General features: G+C 37.3%; 5 protein-coding genes across 6 annotated transcripts; 4 read left to right on the forward strand and 1 right to left on the reverse strand.

Annotated features, from left to right (window-relative positions):
* Nucleotides 1-71: 71 nt before the first annotated feature.
* LOC18018117 (pentatricopeptide repeat-containing protein At5g15280, mitochondrial) lies at nt 72-4138 on the forward strand. Its single transcript, XM_024156709.1, has one exon. It carries the CDS (start codon nt 292-294, stop codon nt 3997-3999), a length of 3708 nt encoding a protein of 1235 aa, XP_024012477.1. The 5' UTR covers nt 72-291; the 3' UTR covers nt 4000-4138.
* Nucleotides 4139-5172: 1034 nt separating this feature from the next.
* On the forward strand, nt 5173-5987 carry LOC18018118 (casparian strip membrane protein 5). The gene is made up of 3 exons (XM_006399986.1): nt 5173-5393; nt 5504-5627; nt 5769-5987. The coding sequence occupies exons 1-3, from the start codon at nt 5173-5175 to the stop codon at nt 5985-5987; spliced, it is 564 nt and encodes a 187-aa protein (XP_006400049.1).
* A 539-nt stretch (nt 5988-6526) lies between these two features.
* Nucleotides 6527-8328, reverse strand: LOC18018119 (pentatricopeptide repeat-containing protein At5g15300). Its single transcript, XM_006399987.2, has one exon. It carries the CDS (start codon nt 8326-8328, stop codon nt 6685-6687), a length of 1644 nt encoding a protein of 547 aa, XP_006400050.1. The 3' UTR covers nt 6527-6684.
* Nucleotides 8329-11329: 3001 nt separating this feature from the next.
* On the forward strand, nt 11330-13016 carry LOC18018120 (transcription factor MYB16). 2 transcript variants are annotated; one of them, XM_024156128.1, is made up of 5 exons: nt 11330-11425; nt 11578-11743; nt 11817-11946; nt 12030-12361; nt 12439-13016. In XM_024156128.1, the coding sequence occupies exons 2-5, from the start codon at nt 11611-11613 to the stop codon at nt 12822-12824; spliced, it is 981 nt and encodes a 326-aa protein (XP_024011896.1). In that variant the 5' UTR covers nt 11330-11425; nt 11578-11610; the 3' UTR covers nt 12825-13016. The 2 variants fall into 2 exon arrangements, with proteins under 2 accessions (XP_024011896.1, XP_006400051.1); XM_006399988.2 differs by lacking the exon at nt 11330-11425 and having other exon boundaries at nt 11435-11743.
* A 1357-nt stretch (nt 13017-14373) lies between these two features.
* On the forward strand, nt 14374-15764 carry LOC18018121. The gene is made up of 3 exons (XM_006399989.2): nt 14374-14545; nt 14645-14710; nt 15471-15764. Exons 1-3 carry the CDS (start codon nt 14498-14500, stop codon nt 15516-15518), a joined length of 162 nt encoding a protein of 53 aa, XP_006400052.1. The 5' UTR covers nt 14374-14497; the 3' UTR covers nt 15519-15764.
* The last annotated feature ends 1445 nt before the right edge of the window (nt 15765-17209 follow it).

Consider the following 17209-nt stretch of genomic DNA (forward strand, 5'->3'; position numbering starts at 1 on the left):
CCATAGAACTGTGTTCGTGACTATGAAAAAAAAAAAAAAAAGAATTGTGTTCGACGTCCCATAAGAAACCCTTAATTCAAAGGCTTATAAAAGCATGCCTGCTTATGGATAATCAATTAACGTCCAAATTTTGCGTTCGACGAAACGATGTCGTTTTGGTGGCTTGGATTCTTTCCCTTGCTTTCGTCGCCACTTTCTTGCGTGGCTGAATGTTGAAGCTCGAAGCACTGCCAGATGAATAAGAAGAAGAAGAAAGGCAAATACTAGACTTCCTTTTGTTTTTGCATTCGCATGCATAATCTTTTCTCTATCAGTAGTAACTCTACGAGGCCTCGTATTCTTAACAAGGTTTCTTCTCTCATATGTCGTTACTCTTACGCTGTTTTCTCTATCACCAAGTCGGCTTCTCCTTCATCTCCCCAGGGAAATGATTCAGCAACCCAAAGCAACAACGTATCTTCATCGTTTAGTTTACTCTCCGCTGGTAAATTGGATCGGGTTTCGAGATCTCTTGGTGGGGCAGCGGCGGAGAACCGTGGCGTTACTGGTTCTCTTCTGAAAGACTTGCTTTTGGATTTGTCCGATGTGGTTCCCACTATTACCCGTAGATTTAGAAGATTTCCTGGTTTGAAACCCGAAAATGTGCTCGAATTGTTACTGGGTTTTCAATCTGAGCTCCAGAGAGGTGGAGTTGAAGGTAGAAAGGTCCGACCTTTATGGGAGATTTTTAGATGGGCTAGTGGGCAATACAAGGGGTTTAAGCATCTACCTCTGGCTTGTGAGATCATGGCATCGATGCTTATCATGGAAGGAATGGTTAAGGATGTTGAATTGTTGCTTTTGGAAATGGATAACAATGGAGATACTTTGTATAATGAGGGAGTTTTCTGTGAATTGATCCAGAAATATGTCGATGATTTCAATTCCAGGAAGGCAGTTATGCTGTTCGATTGGATGAGGCGTAAAGGTTTAGTACCATTGAATTCGTGTTACCAGACTCTGATTGATCATTTGGTTAGAGTTCACAGAACAGAATCAGCATATAGAATTTGTTTGGATTGGTTGGAGACAACGGCTGAATCAAATGACGTGAACATAGATAGATTTGGGAAAGTTATCGAGTTGCTTTGCTTGGATCAGAGGGTTCAGGAGGCTAGAGTTCTTGCGAGAAAGCTTGCGGCTTTGGGTTGTAACCCGAATAGCTCAATATATAGTAAGATTTGTTTAGGATACAGCGAGAAGCAGGACTTTGAGGATTTGTTGAGTTTCATTGGTGAGCTTAAATATGAACCTGATGTGTTTGTTGGCAATAGGATTGTGCATTCTCTCTGCAGGAAGTTTGGCACAGAGAGAGCTTATGTATATATGGAGGAGCTTGAACACTTGGGTTTCAAACCCGATGAGGTCACATTCGGCATCTTGATTGGTTGGTGTTGTTATGAAGGCGATATCAAAAGAGCATTTCTTTATTTATCCGAGATTACTTCAAAGGGTTTAAAACCAGATGTGTATAGTTACAATGCTATCTTAAGTGGCCTTTTTAGAAAAGGATTGTGGCAGCATACCCCTTGTATTCTGGATGAGATGAAGGAAAATGGAATGTTGCTCAGCTTGTCTACGTTTAAGATAATGGTAACTGGATACTGCAAAGCTAGACGATTTGAAGAAGCTAAGGCGATTGTTAACGAGATGTTTGGTTATGGATTAATCGAAGCATCTAAAGTCGGAGATCCGCTTTCTGAAGCTTTTAGTTTAGTTGGATTTGATCCCTTAGCTGTAAGATTGAAAAGGGACAATAATTCCGGATTCTCCAAAGCAGAGTTCTTCGATGATCTTGGGAATGGGCTATATTTGGACACTGATTTGGATGCCTACGAGCAGAGGGTGAATATGGTACTTGACAGGTCGGTGCTACCAGAATTTAATTCGCTAATCGTTAGAGCATGTAACGACGGGGATTTACAAACAGCTTTGGAGCTTCTTGATGAAATGGCTCGATGGGGTCAAAAACTATCGCGTCGTGGGTTTACTGTTTTAATGAAGAGTCTCTGCGCATCACGTTCTCATGTCAGAGTAAGTATTAGCATTATGGGAAAATGGCCAAAGCTGGCTAATTTGTTAGATGGAGAAACTCTTAACTTTCTTGTCCAAGAATATTGCAAGAAGGGATTTAGCCGCCAAAGCAAACTCATTTTCCATAGAATGGTTCAAATGCATCTTCCTATCGATAACGCCACTTACACATCTTTGATAAGTTGTTTCTGTAAGAAAGAAACACTCAATAATCTCCTGAATGTATGGGACGCTGCCCAAAATGCTAACTGGTTACCAGATTTGGACAATTGCGGAGCTATATGGGAATGTCTTCTCCAGAAAGGACTGGTAGAGGAAGCTTTTAAACTCTTTGAGCGTATATCAATATCACAGTCAGAAGCATGTCGGGTTTTTGTGGAGAAGCTCACAGTTCTTGGGTTTTCTCATATCGCTCATTCTGTTGTGAAACGACTTGAAGGAGAGGGTTACGTTGTGGAAGATGAGGTATACAACCATCTTGTTAAGGGACTCTATAAGGATAAGAAGGATTTGGCTGCATTTGCTATGCTCGAGGAAATGCTAGACAAGAAACAGATTCCAAGCTTGGGAAGTTGTTTGTCGTTAATTCCTCGACTTTGTGGAGCTAACAAAATAGAGCAGGCATTTACTTTAGCAGAACAATTAGATTCATCTTCTCTCAACTATGCTTTGCTAGAAGAACTATGCTTCGCTGGGAGAATTCTCGACGCAGAAAATCAGTTATGGATAATGTTATCAAATGGGTTTTTACCGGACAAAGCTATCTACAATGTGATGTTTCAAGGTTATTGTAAAGCTAACAACTCGAGAAAAGTTCAGGAACTACTAGGAATCTTGGTGAGGAAGAACGTAATCTGCTCCGTTACGAGTTACAGGGAATATGTTCGGAAAATGTGTTCAGAGCGTCAGTTTCTCTCTGCGCTTAATCTGAAGGAGTTTCTGTTGATAGGAGAAAGCAATCCTGGCGGCGTAATAACCTATAATCTGCTGATTTTCTATCTCTTTCGGAGTAAGAATCGCTTAAAGGTTAATAAAATCTTGCTCGAAATGCGGGGAAGAGGATTCTTGCCTGATCAAACCACGCTTAACTTTCTTGTACACGGTTACTCTCTGTGCGGAGATGATTCGAGTTCTCTGCAATATCTCTCGGCTATGATCTCCGAGGGGATGAAACCGAGCAATCGAAGCTTAAGAGTGGTTATCAGTTCTCTCTGTGACAATGGAGATGTGAAGAAAGCTCTAAACTTGTGGCAGGTAATGGAATCAAAAGGCTGGGTTTTTGGTTCTTCAGTTGTCCAAACCAAAATCGCCGAGTCCTTGATTTCGAGAGGCGAAATTCTAAAAGCTGAAGACTTTCTGATCCGTGTGACACGCAATGGCATGATGGCTCCTAGCTACGACAATCTCATCAAGAAACTATCTGATCGCGGGAGTCTTGACATTGCGGTTCATCTCTTGAACACAGTGTTAAAGAACCGAAGCATCCCGGATCCATCTAGTTATGATTCAGTCATCAATGGCTTCCTGAGGTGCAACAACCAGTTGGATAAAGCTATGGACTTTCATACAGAAATGATGGAACTAGGTCTAAGGCCAAGCATGAGTACATGGAGTGGTCTTGTTCATAAGTATTGCGAGGCATGTCAAGTTTTAGAATCAGAAAGACTTATCAAATCAATGGTTGAGTCAAGCGAAACACCGAGTCAAGAGATGTTTAAGACTGTGATTGACCGGTTTCGAGTAGAGAAGAACACAGTGAAAGCTACGGAGATGATGGAAATGATGCAAAAGTGTGGCTATGAAATTGATTTTGAGACTCATTGGTCTTTGATTAGTAACATGAGCTCCTGTAAGGAGAATAAGACAGCTGGTCAAGGATTCTTGTCTAGGCTTCTCTCTGGGAATGGGTTTGCTTGGAAGCGATGAGTTGATTTTTAAAGTTTGGGGCTAATTTTGAAATGTAAGAAAATCGTTTCCTTTTTGTGTAAATTTTCCGATCACGAGGCTTGCTTTCTCTTTTTATGATTATCTTAATTCTCGAACTCTCTAACTAAACAACGACATGGGAGCCACAGTGTTTATTTGACTTTCTCTGTTGTCAACTTTTGCGTTGTTTGACTAATACACTTATTTTCTCTCCTCGTTGACTCTTTTATATTTATGATTTAATTTCGTTACTATTTAAGGAAAAAAACTGTAAATGTGGACATTAAAATCTTTGTATACAGACTAAAACTGTCTACGTCTCTATTTATACGTAACACCTGAGTGTTGAATACGATATGTTTTTTTAATTATTTTTCTTCTTACATTCTTTTTAGTTTTTCAAACTATTGATTAGTGTATAATAAGCCAACTCAAAAGCTGAAAGGCATATCTTCAAATTCAAAAAGCGTACATACTTTTTGTAAAATATTTCAATATTTTCATTTGGTTTAGGTGTCCTGCTTCGATTATATATACTTAATTAATGATTATATAAATTGGAATGTATTTTTGTAATAAGTTATTAGACTGTGTTTGACACATAGAAGCATTTGGGTTTCAACATCTCCAATCATTTGGGAAAATAGTTTGTGTCCAACTATCTAGAGATTTCCTTTTTCTCAAGTGGGTTTGTTAAATCACATGCAAACATAGCTAATTCATTATTCTAACTTATCATTCTTCAATATAATTTTTAACTACTCCACATGGTTCCTTCCTTCAACAAATTTTTTATTTTTAAAATATATAACTGAACAAAAGATTTTTATACAAAATTGGACAGAGTTTTATGTTTTCCAAATTTGGATATGAAGGACTCTATATTGGTTTGGTGGATTAGGAAGGTTAAACGTATAGATCCATAAAGAATATCCTTGATGCAAAGTTTATGGAATTATAATACCAAAAAGGGGATACCTTTAGCAAGTACAATTGCGATAACCACTAATATGTCCCAATGCATTATGCATGCAATATATATACACACTCACTCGTTGCTTTAGAATCCCTCATCAAACTCTCACAACACACATTTCTTACCTCCCAAGAAACTCAAGATAACCCTAACTTCTCCATCAAGAACCCAAAAAAACATTGTAGAAGAGAGCGAAAATGAAGTCCGGTCAAGCTGAATTCGTGGAAACAAGCAAAGGTATCCAAAAGAGCGGCTTGATGAGCAGAAGAATTGCGATTCTCGAGTTTATCCTAAGGATTGTTGCGTTTTTCAACACCATAAGTAGTGCAATCCTCATGGCCACCACAAATGAAACTCTGCCTTTCTTTACTCAATTCATACGGTTCCATGCTGAATACAACGATCTTCCAGCCTTGACGTATGTGATTTTGATTATTATTCTTTTACCTGTTTTAGGTATCAGGAAATAATCTGGATCAGTTCTTAAAGAGTTTTTTTCTTTGCTGTTTGTTTAATTTCATAAAACAGGTTCTTTGTGGTCGCAAATGCTGTTGTAAGTGGTTACCTCATCTTGTCTCTAGCTGTGGCCTTCGTACACATCGTCAAGAGCAAGACTCAGAACAGTAGGATTCTTCTTATCGTCCTCGATGTGGTAAGCAGATCAGCAAACTAAACTTGCCCTGTTTCATAAGCATGTGCCTCCTCGTTAGCAATAAAGAACATGAAATAGAATCATGAAGATAAAGAATGAAAAAATAGCTCATCTTACAATTGATTTCTCCTTGTGTGATAGGCAATGTTGGGTCTTCTAACCGCTGGAGCATCCTCAGCAGCAGCCATTGTCTACTTGGCACACAATGGGAACAATAAAACGAACTGGTTCTCTATTTGTCAACAATTCAACTCCTTTTGTGAGCGTATCTCTGGGTCTTTGATTGGATCTTTCATTGCCGTTGCCCTCCTCATTCTTCTCATTCTCTTATCAGCTATTGCTCTTTCCCGACGCCATTAAAGATATAGTCTTAACCTTGAAAATGAGTATTCTTTTCCCCTGCTTTAAGAAATTCATGGTTTGGTGTGTGTAAAAATGTGAACTTGAGCTTCAAGTCGTGTGTCCTATTCATTTCTGGTTTTTTTTCCTTTCTCATCTTCATTGTGATTTTCTGTGTGATGGTTTGGTGTGTAAAAATGTGAACTTAGAGCTTTAAGTCGTGTGTCCTATGCATTTCTGGTTTTTTCCTTTCTCATCTCCATTGTGATTTTCTATGTGATTTATGTAACGGGTTACTATTTCAAAAGTTGTGTTTAACCCATCAGTTACCACAATATGTTGTCTAATATATCCTTCTCGGTGTTCTATAATCTATGCTAAATCCAGATATATGAAACCAACATAATAGACGAAAAGACGAAAATTGTGTTTATAACGTCAACTGGTTACCTATATGTTACAGTTGCACAATGAATCTGCGAAGTATCATCTTGAAGTTACGAGTTGTAAAGATTGATATAAAAACTTCCTATCAAATGCGGCGCTCAGTCTCTTATAACATAAAAGGACATCATGTTGCCTTTACCAGTTCAGAGTTATAAGTTGAGAACTTGAAAACTCAGAACACAAAAAAGGACACAAATATATTTTAGAATCATCACGACAAATCCAATCTAACTGTCTATATTTAGCCAATGGAGTTGTTTTTTTACGTTAACTAATCCGACCTCTTGATATTTGACTCAGGTTCTGACGACAGTAAGTATCGCATCATCAATTTGTCATCGTCCTCCTCGATCAAGCTATATCCAGTCGGTTTTTTCACTCCTGTATCATCAAACATCTTCCTTACTTTCTGCACCCTGTCCCACTCACCTGTGGAAGCATATATGTTAGAGAGCAACACATAATCGCCACTCTCGTCCTTTCTCAAACTAAGCAACTTCTCATTTGCATACTTCCCTAACTCCACATTCCCATAAATCCTACAAGCACCTAAAAGGGTTCGCCATACAATGGCGTTAGGCTCGATCTCCATCGACTCAACAAACATAAATGCTTCATCTAATAGCCCTGCTCGCCCCAACATGTCTACCATACAACCATAATGTTTTATGTTTGGTTCAATATTATACATTTCCCGCATAAGGCGAAAATATTCACGCCCTTCATCAACTCTCCCCGAGTGGCTGCAAGCTAATATAACTCCGATGAAAGTCACCTCATTTGGCCGGACTTTCAACCTCTGCATCTCTTCGAACATTTCAATTGATCCCTCTGCATGATGCAAAGCCAAACCAACTATCAAAGTATTCCAAGTTGACAAGTCCCGATCTTTCATCCCCGTGAACACTTGAATTGCACTCTCTATGCTTCCACACTTTGCATACATGTCAATTAGAGCATTCCAAATAGGAGTGCCGAGGTGTATGGAGCTCGAAACCGAATCCGTTTCCAAGATGTAGAGATGGATTCTCTTCCCGGTTTCTGAGTCTCCTAAGTCTGCACAAGCAGATAACAAACTCAGTATTGTCACAACATCTGGGTGTTCACTAGCATCCCTCATCTCCTTGAATATACTTAGTGCCTCCTTGGGGTACCCGCAATTCACATATCCTGAGATCATTGCATTCCAAGTGACAACATCTTTCTCTGTAAACTTATCAAAGAGCTCTCTCGCTCTATCCATCTCCCTACATTTTAAACAACCAGTAATCATCACATTCCAAGCTACCTGATCTTTTTCCGGCATTTCATCGAAAAGCCTCATCGCCTCGTCTATCTTCCCTCTCTTAGCATACCCAGAAGTCAAAGAAGACCAAGCAACCTTGTGAGCTTTAGCAGAATCATCAAAAAGCTCGCTTGCAATCCCCAGATCCCCGCAATTCGCATGAAAAAGTATCAAAGCGTTCTTAACGTACTCATTCGACACAAACCCATGTCTCATCACTTTCCCGTGAACCGCAAAACCACTGTTTCTCCACTCAAGCTTCGAACACGCCTTGAGAACAAACGTAAACGTGTACCTATCAGGCCTCACGCCTCGCTTCTCCATCTCCGTGTACAAAGAAACCGTTTTTCCAGGTTTTAAGCTCTGAGCAGAGCCACGCAATACATGGTTACAAATCGATACGTCTGGTTTAGAAATTCCGTCGAACAGCTTGTGGGCGTATTTAAGCGCACCCGGAACCGACAAAGAAGCCGAGTAGATTAGCTCTCCAACAAAGAAGAGATTAGACATGAGGCCATTAACGACCATAAAAGCGTGAATTTGCTTCAAAGATCGGAAATTTGTGCAGCTCTGCCATAGCTTTGGACGGCGGCGATTGGCGGCTCGGTCGTTCGTCTGCTTCCTGATCATCGCGTTTCCATACTCTATTTGGTTCAATTATTAGCTTTCGGTATCCATTATGTCATTTCCGGTTTAGTAAAATCGAACCGGTATTATTTAAATAATCAGTTCATTGTAAATTTCAGTTCGAAACACAATGTTCATTATTGCTTCTGCAAAAAGAAAGAACAATTTCATGATTTATGGTTTACAGAGACACAGTACATGAGCTGTTGATTCGCGTACCGGAAATTAAAAAGACAGTTAAATCTCGTACCGTAGCTAGCTGCTCTTGTTGGTGGTGGTGGAAACACTTACTTGTGTTTGTTCTCAGTTACTGTGGTTTCTTCTAATCTTTATTGTCCGAGATGTCTCCATTGTTTCATTACTACTTTGAAGGTGACTTTGCAAGGAATTGATCTGTCACTAGTCAATCTTTTATTAGGTTAGTCCTTGTGACAATTGATTGCTCTGTTTGTACTAAATTTTGCTTAATGTTTCTCTATACGTTATCTTCAAGTGAGATTTTTTTTAGTTGGTTGTTTGTTGCCAATTAAAAATCTCAAAAATAATGCTTTATGTTTTGCTTTTTGTGGTTAACACGATTGTTATGTTGTTTGCCCTATTTTTCTATGTCTGACTTGTAGCTGTATGATAGATTGATATTATGATTGACTTCAGTATTAAAGATAGCAAAATTTGTTATTTTCCATTGAAAGAGTTGCTTAAGATGATTAAAGACTTGTTTTTGACGCCTTGATTGCTATTAGTATTAGTTGTCAGGGTGGTGATGATTCTCATGCACGCACTTTTGAACGGTAGCAAATAGCTACTTTGCTAATCTAAGATCTTTTTCATTAATTATGTCAAAAAAGTGAACCTTGTTTATATCCGAGCTTTGTTTTAACTGACATGATAGTTTGGTTTAAATGCTTTTTTTAAATGTAAAACTGTTAATATAATATAGGTACCAGCGGAAATAGCTTCAGCGACTACCAAAGCAAGCAAGAAGTGTTGAAACATTCTCAGCCTGATGTTGCAAGATCCAAAGTAGTCTCTTCTCGCATTGCATGGATGTAGGCTCAGTTTTTTTTTTTTCTTTTTCAGATTTCATAAGTGTGACTTCTTGATCTTGCAAATGTGTGATCAAGTACACTTATTATGCAGGAGATTTGGAGCATCAAATGTGCGAAGCCGTGGATCGATAGAATATCGACAAGTGGCATCATTGATGAAGGCAATATTGAAGTATGTTAGGACCATACAGAGTGTAGAAGCTGGCAATATGGAGTCAGCAAGGCATTTATATAGGTTTGTCCCCATTGTCCTTTACATCATTTGTAGCCAATATGATTTTCTTTTTGATCCATGAGCTCTTCTCTATCTCTATCTCTCTCTCTTCTTCAGCTTTCATAATCACATTTATTCATTTTTTTTTTATAAAACTGATTTCTTTTTGTATTTATTTGTACAAATCTTTATGAATTTGTCTTATCGTTCTCTGATTCGATGAAGATACTTCTTCTCTACCCCACAAGCTTGGAGCCCACCTCAATAAATCCATTTTTCTTTGCCTTCATGGAACACATTTAGCTACTCTTCTTTGTTTGGTCTTGTAAAATCTCTTTAATGTCACCGTTCGCCTTCATAAATCATCTACCTTTCTTGGCAGGCAAATTTACCTTGCTGAATTAACATTTGTACACCTGCAAGGTACCATAAGCATATAAGATCAAATCATGGTATGAATTCTCAGTTATGCCATAAAATGATATTCAAAATCAGCTGCCGTACCATTAAATTTAAAATAGATCCAAGCTCAAGCTCATCAATCTCACAGGGTGTCTAAATTTCAAACTTTATTGATGTGAAAGTTATGATGCTGTTGTCTTCTCAGAGGATCTCCAAATGATTCTGAACACAATAATGTGTGTTTATGTTTTTATCTAATGTGAAGTTTTTTTTCTTTTTTTTGATACTCTATGACTCACTGTACAGTGTAGTCCAGCCAATGGACATTTCATTAAATGATGAAGAAATCACTGCACAAGGGAAGGCTTTCAGCAAGAACAAGAAGTACTTAATTTCTTTACAACCAGAAAATGCTTCCTAAATCATTTTTGAGGTTTTAAGTAAACCATCTGATGTCAAAAAAAAAAAAAAGTAAACCATCTATACTTACGCTACTATATTTAAGTAAGACTATTACTGAATATGCTAGAGGGATTATCTTAGTGCATTCCTAATAAAGTGTTGCGTGTGAGTTTTACAGTAGTGTCATAAGTAATGTTTCTAATCGTTTGCTTACACAGGTTAGACTTTTACCATTTTCAGAACAACGAAAATTTTGAGTAAAAGAAGAAAGTCTATGCATAATTTAATTACTTGCCTCAACTAAGTTTTCTCCTACTTTTATGCTCTCTGTCTCATTTATTTGCCATTGTAGTGTCAGTTTCCTCTTAGTCACCGCCCTTTTAACAGCATTTACTATCTACTCTTTTTAGTAAAGGTTAATGAGAGAAAGAAAAAATGTGAAAAAGAAAACAATTTGTACATAGTGTAGTGTGACTTAATAAAGATTACTAGTTATAGTAGTATACACATAGAGAGAACATTGTGGACGTTTAAGGCCATAGACTACCTGTAAAAGGTATCTTTAGTGCTAAAACAAACCATAGGCAAATTGTTGAAAGTTTAAGGCCTATTAGTAAAGTTGTTGAAGATGCTTTAACACTATTTGCAGAATCCAGTATATTTTAAGAGAATTGTTGAGTTTTGATCTTATTCTATACAAGATAATCAAAGTGAGATAAGGGCTATTGGGATAGATAGTATTGACCTGAATTTACTTCTAGCACAGGAAAATAAACCGCTTTAACCTTGTGTGACATGGAAAAGTCACAGTGTAGGTAATAAAAGATCACCGCTTTTGTTTGCTTTTGTGCCTGTGTGAGAGAGTTATTGAGAGAGGGGGCTTGTTTTCCAGGTCTTTGAGCCACAAAGGTAATAACTTCTCGAGACCCCATTGTTCATAAATGCTCATCCATGTGATAGAGCCGGGAAAAAGGGGATTCATTTCTTGTGTGTGTCTTTCTCTCTCCTCTATATATCATCCTTCATCACTCAGGTATGCTTCACTTGTAACAATTCTACAACTGTAGCCAAAAAGACCATTCCTTTTGTGCTCTTATGGTGATCATGATCATGAGCATGTGATGAATGAAATATCTCTTATTAACTCCCTCTTCATATTTTTCTTTTTCTTTGTTCTGCAATAAGATTAGAGAGAGCGAGTTTTAGTTTTTGGACCAAATGGGTAGATCACCGTGCTGCGACAAGTTGGGTTTGAAGAAAGGGCCTTGGACACCAGAAGAAGATCAGAAGCTTTTGGCTTATATTGAAGAACATGGCCATGGAAGTTGGCGTTCATTGCCTGAGAAAGCTGGTTGGTTAAATTCTCTTTATACACTTTCTGCTCTGCAAAATTCAAACCTTTCTCTCATCCTTCTTCTTCTCAGGTCTCCATCGATGCGGCAAAAGCTGCAGACTCAGATGGACTAACTACTTAAGACCTGACATCAAAAGAGGCAAATTTAACTTGCAAGAAGAACAAACCATCATTCAACTCCACGCTCTCTTAGGAAACAGGTCTACAACAAAACAAACAAATCTGAATTTCCGTCTCAGCAGGTGTTTTGGCATTTCTGAATTTTGTTTGTGTTATGATGTAGGTGGTCGGCGATTGCGACTCATTTGCCAAAGAGAACAGACAACGAGATCAAGAACTATTGGAACACGCATTTGAAGAAACGGTTAGTGAAAATGGGGATTGATCCAGTGACTCATAAACCCAAAAACGAGACTCCTTTATCCTCTCTTGGTCTGTCCAAGAACGCAGCCACACTTAGCCACATGGCTCAGTGGGAAAGTGCTCGACTTGAAGCTGAAGCAAGGCTAGCTAGAGAATCAAAGCTTCTTCATTACCAAAGCAAAACATCATCGATTCATCATGGATTCACTCACAAGGCACTTATAACCAATTGGACAACAAAACCAAACGAAGGTAAACGTTTTAAAAAAAAAACACTTCCTTTCTGCATTTATATTTTGGAAACTTGTTTGATTTGCTAGGCAATGCAGATCAACAACAACAGCTTGAATCTCCGACATCTACAGTGTCATTTTCGGAGATGAAGGAATCATCAAACGGAATCCCGACAAAGATAGAGTTTGTCGGATCATCCACGGATCTGACTTTGATGAAAGAACCCGAAAACGATTGGATCAATTCAACAATTCACGAATTTGCAGCCACGCAGATGGCGGAAGGAATCGAAGAAGGGTTCACGGGTCTCTTGCTCGGCGGAGATTCACTGGAACGGAGTTTCTCCGGCGATAAAAACGAGACGGCCGGCGAGAGTAGTGGTGGTGACTGCAACAACTACTACGAGGACAACAAGAATTATTTAGACAGCATTTTTAGCTTTGTGGATCCTTCGCCGTCCGATTCACCGCCGATGTTTTGAATCAATGGTCGATATTTCTTGGGAATGTCCTTGATTCTTTTTAGTTTCTAGTTTTTTTTTGTTTTTGTGTGTGTGTAAACTCTGATTAGATAATTTTAGACTAATCCAATTTTTGCTCTTTTTTTTTCTTTTTCCTAATTTACTGTGTTTCGTTACTATTATTTTTATGGCATTTGGATGGAATATATTCCATGAAAAGGACAGTAAAAAAAGGCATCATCCTTGTGATGACAAAAGAGTATAAATAGTCTAAGTTTTTGGAGCAAAGTAAAAGGACAAAGAATTGTGGTATTTTAAAAAGAAATATTTTTTTTCTTAGATTAAGAGGGCTTTCTAAGCTTTCTAATTTAGATGTATGAGGAATTTTAATTAGACTTTCTAATTTAAGAAAGAAATTATAAACCTTTAAAAACGTATTCACTAAAAAAGTATTAGACACGAGTTGATCAGGCCACATTCACCTTAAAGATCTACACAACACATCCAAAACTTGACATTTTTTCTTTCCCGGTTCATTGACCAATCGTGTAATCTTTTATATGGCTTAAGTATTACAGAGCTTTCACAAAAAAAAACAATTCACAACTCGTAACTCGTTTTCTCTGTTTGATGTCCACATTCGCCTCCCCTTAAATCAGTCCGCATGTGAGTCGTGACTCGTGACTACTACCACTTACACCAATATCACTAGACAAACCACAAAACTCTAAAACTTTGCGGTCATTCTTTTTCTTTTTCGCTTTAAGTTTTTACATGGCGGTAATTTGTTTTGTTTATTAATTATTACCATGCAAAAGATATGAAAGATTGAGTTACATAATGATAAAATGTGGCTGTGATAAAAACAACACGTTCACATGTCGATTCTTATAAGATAAAATTAAATGTTGGTTGTTTCATGTCATTTTCTGCCTTTGGCTTTGCCCCTCTCGAATTCGATTTTCCATTTTTCTCAATTAAATGCGTAAATCAATTTAAGAAACACCAAGTCGAAAAAAAAGAAGACCATAATAAATTTATAATGACATAATAAACATGATTGATAATTGGATACTATTTATTTGGATAGGACCCCATGAAAGTGGACCCAAAAGATATCCCAAGGACCCAAAAGTTTCAGAAAGATATAAATGATTATTACAATAAAAATCTAAATAAGTCGGATACATTACTTTAGAGAAAAATCTAGATATTTAGAGACATTGCTTGTGATAAACATGCCAATATTTGAGTGATACGAAAATCTTAGTGATAAGCATGACAATATTTGACTAAAACATGCTTGGTGATAGTGAACATGACATAATAATGACACTAATTAGACCAAAAAAAAAAAAACTCACACCTGGTTGATATACGATTTAATTTTTGTTCCAAATCAAAGGAATTGGTGAAACATAATTACACTCTTTCCCTTACCTCTAGCTCTAACCATGTCAACCAACCACACACTATAATATTTTACTGAAAATCCATTTAGAAGAAATCTAATATTTGTATCTCATAGTTTAGGCCCATTAAAGCCCAAAATCAGCTTTAGCTAGAGGAAAGAGGATCGCATAGTTTCCACCACCATCACGAATAGTTTGAGAATTCGGAAGCTTGGATTGATTTGGGATATAAGGGTTTTCGTTCTCTGAGGAAGACTTCGAGGGACTTACAGTGATTTGCCAATGACGTTGCCTCCAGGACTTTACTCCGGCACCAGCTCCCTTGCTCTCGTACGCCGATTCTCGATCTGCTTCGCCGATTCGTTTTTGTGTTTCCTTATTTTTTTCTGAGTTTATTTGATTCATCGAGTCTTTCGCTTTGATGATCAGGTGGCTCGTGCTTCGGCTTTTGGCATGGGTCTCGTCTACGGGAATATGAAGCTCAAGGTCTTGAAGGTATAATTCTACTCCACTTTCTCTTGTTTCATCGAAATTTTCAATTATAATGCTCTTGTCTACTACGAATCTGCAATACATTATATCTGATTGAGCTTGGAAATGGTATTGATTCTGTTTTTTTTTTTTTTCACCATATGATGACCTTGACATCTGAATTGGTGTCGACATGATATTTCGAAATTTGGTGGCTACACATTTTTTTTTGTTTTCGTTATAATCAGAAGATTCCTACTTTTGAGCTTGTTCGAGCAAGAGAGAAGTTTTTTTGTTTATAGGGTTTCTTTTTAGCATACCTTATTGTGTTTGAACCATTTTGCAGTTCTGAATAGCTATAGATTTGAATTGCAGGATGCTTCTTTGCTCCTTTTGTTTCTGCTAGTCCACTGTTTATGTCTGATTCCTGATCGTATATTCCCTTTTAGATAGTCCTATGCTCTACTTCTACAAGTTGTCGTCTTTGGTTGAAACTCTGATTTGTGGCATCTTTCTCTGGATTTTGCTTCTGAGGTTACTAGCTTTTTAAAGTTTTTTGCTTGTGAGTCTCGTCTGTAAACATAAAGATGATCTTATGTGTATACCTTCAGAAATATTTCTGGCTATTCAACATCATGTTTGCAAACCTTGTAACTGTTGCATTGTGTTGTTTGTGTGGCAAAACCAGAAATGCATTAAAACTTGGATACCTCTACGTCTGAAATGTTCCCGAGTCTTATTATATGATAGCCAAGTATTAAACAGATTGGTTTTTCACCTGCAGATAAAAACGAAGTCACAAAAGAAGGTTGAAGCCAGTGCTCATCATTAAACCAATTCCTCTCTCTTTACAATAAGAAGCCAAAAGCTGGGGGGTGATGTCTCCCCGGTTAGCAATTTTTTTGTTCTCGCTCATGATTCATCTTTTAGATTAACAAACAAGTAACAATTGTGTGATTACAAATTATCATATACGGTTTTGAGACCTTTTCGGAGCCAAAGTTGCCACTCGTTTTGTTGGTCTAAATATCAGCCGTAGAAAAGGATCAAAGATGCAATAAATTGGCACCTCCAAGCAGACATGTAGTCCCCACTACGGTTTCAAACAATTTATTAATTTTTAGTTACTATTTCTTCGATGGCTGCATATTCATGTTCCATTATTGCTACTAGGCTACTAGCGTTCCAGTATTGCTACTCAAATATGGAATCAAAGACACTAAAAGTTTTTCTCAAGGTTCTAGAAGGATCTCGAATAGTTCAAAAACGCAAATAATATTTCTTTTTCAGTGTGTGTGTATACTATTGGCATTACTGCCATATCCCGTTGAATGAGGATATGTTTATCTACCGGAGTTTACATTGGATACAAAAGATCAAGTAAGCGTCAATAGTGTGGGGATCATGTGATCGTGATGTTCATTTATATATGTCTTTACCTCGAAATTACAAACTGTTTCGATTGGTTGTTGAGGCTTGTATGTGATGATCTATGATTCGATGAACATCAGTTTTTTTGACTCGTATACTAAATATTTGCCAGACAATTCACTGAATGTTGGTGTGGGGAAGTTTACAAGAGATGAAAGTAAAGAGGTGAAAATAATATATCAAAGGAGAAACAGTTGAGTGACTTTAATTCCTCCGAACCCCGTCAATTATTTCAATGTTTTTTCTTTCTTTCATTTCTTATATTTAACGAGAAAATGCAGAAGCCAATCTCTTGTTTCTTTTGTGAATGGCAAAAAAAAAAAATCGAGAATCCTACGATAATTGATCAGATTATTACTAATTTTTTATTTATAGTTTTTTGGACCGGAGACAAAAAAAAAAATGCTAATACCATTTTCAGTTTTTCGCCTAATCTTTTTTATTTTAATAAAACTCCACCGCAATCTTTCTAGGGAGATTAATGACTTATCTTTTTCCATTATCTTCTTGTTTGTGGTTTTAGCCACAACCGTGAACTATACACAAAAGCCATATGTCAATTACACATGATCTTGTCATGAAATACTGAACACACACACACACACACATAATGTGTTCGAAGAAGTTTCTATTTGGAGGATTGGAACTTGGGAAGTTGTGTCTGCTGATACGAGAACGATATTAAAAACTCCTAGGTTGTACTAATTACTATATGAGAACGATTGTAATATCTCCTAGGATGTACTAAGTAATGATGGACATTCATCTTTTATCACATCAACTGATGGACATATTCATCTTTTATTACCATATCAGTACTCACATCAACTGTAAGTACTGATGGACATATTCATCTTTTATCCCAATCAACTGTATGTTATCTCTATAAATTTATTGCAAACGGAATTTTAGAGCTAAATTAAAAACTAAATACCACCTTTTTGGGTATGTTAAATTTACTATTAATGGTAATTTTTGGGTAATCAGGTGGGTGCCAGGAGTTTCGGCTCTTGGATCAATTACTGTCGTCTGTCATAGTCACTCTTTAAAAAAAATCCACAAAACTACCCTTAAAAAAACACAGCTAACACT

Source organism: Eutrema salsugineum, unplaced genomic scaffold (genome assembly GCF_000478725.1).
Source record: "Eutrema salsugineum unplaced genomic scaffold, Eutsalg1_0 scaffold_2, whole genome shotgun sequence".
Taxonomy (NCBI): domain Eukaryota; kingdom Viridiplantae; phylum Streptophyta; class Magnoliopsida; order Brassicales; family Brassicaceae; genus Eutrema; species Eutrema salsugineum.

Excerpts from the sequence above, each read along its gene's own strand:
- LOC18018117 (XM_024156709.1), top strand. The coding sequence starts at position 292 with ATGCATAATCTTTTCTCTATCAGTAGTAACTCTACGAGGCCTCGTATT.
- LOC18018118 (XM_006399986.1), top strand. The coding sequence starts at position 5,173 with ATGAAGTCCGGTCAAGCTGAATTCGTGGAAACAAGCAAAGGTATCCAA. Across the intron at positions 5,394-5,503 it reads AACGATCTTCCAGCCTTGAC|GTTCTTTGTGGTCGCAAATG; the intron begins GTATGTGATTTT and ends TTCATAAAACAG. Across the intron at positions 5,628-5,768 it reads TTCTTATCGTCCTCGATGTG|GCAATGTTGGGTCTTCTAAC; the intron begins GTAAGCAGATCA and ends CTTGTGTGATAG.
- LOC18018119 (XM_006399987.2), bottom strand. The coding sequence starts at position 8,328 with ATGATCAGGAAGCAGACGAACGACCGAGCCGCCAATCGCCGCCGTCCA.
- LOC18018120 (XM_024156128.1), top strand. The coding sequence starts at position 11,611 with ATGGGTAGATCACCGTGCTGCGACAAGTTGGGTTTGAAGAAAGGGCCT. Across the intron at positions 11,744-11,816 it reads TTCATTGCCTGAGAAAGCTG|GTCTCCATCGATGCGGCAAA; the intron begins GTTGGTTAAATT and ends TCTTCTTCTCAG. Across the intron at positions 12,362-12,438 it reads GACAACAAAACCAAACGAAG|ATCAACAACAACAGCTTGAA; the intron begins GTAAACGTTTTA and ends TAGGCAATGCAG.
- LOC18018121 (XM_006399989.2), top strand. The coding sequence starts at position 14,498 with ATGACGTTGCCTCCAGGACTTTACTCCGGCACCAGCTCCCTTGCTCTC. Across the intron at positions 14,546-14,644 it reads GCACCAGCTCCCTTGCTCTC|GTGGCTCGTGCTTCGGCTTT; the intron begins GTACGCCGATTC and ends TTTGATGATCAG. Across the intron at positions 14,711-15,470 it reads TGAAGCTCAAGGTCTTGAAG|ATAAAAACGAAGTCACAAAA; the intron begins GTATAATTCTAC and ends TTTCACCTGCAG.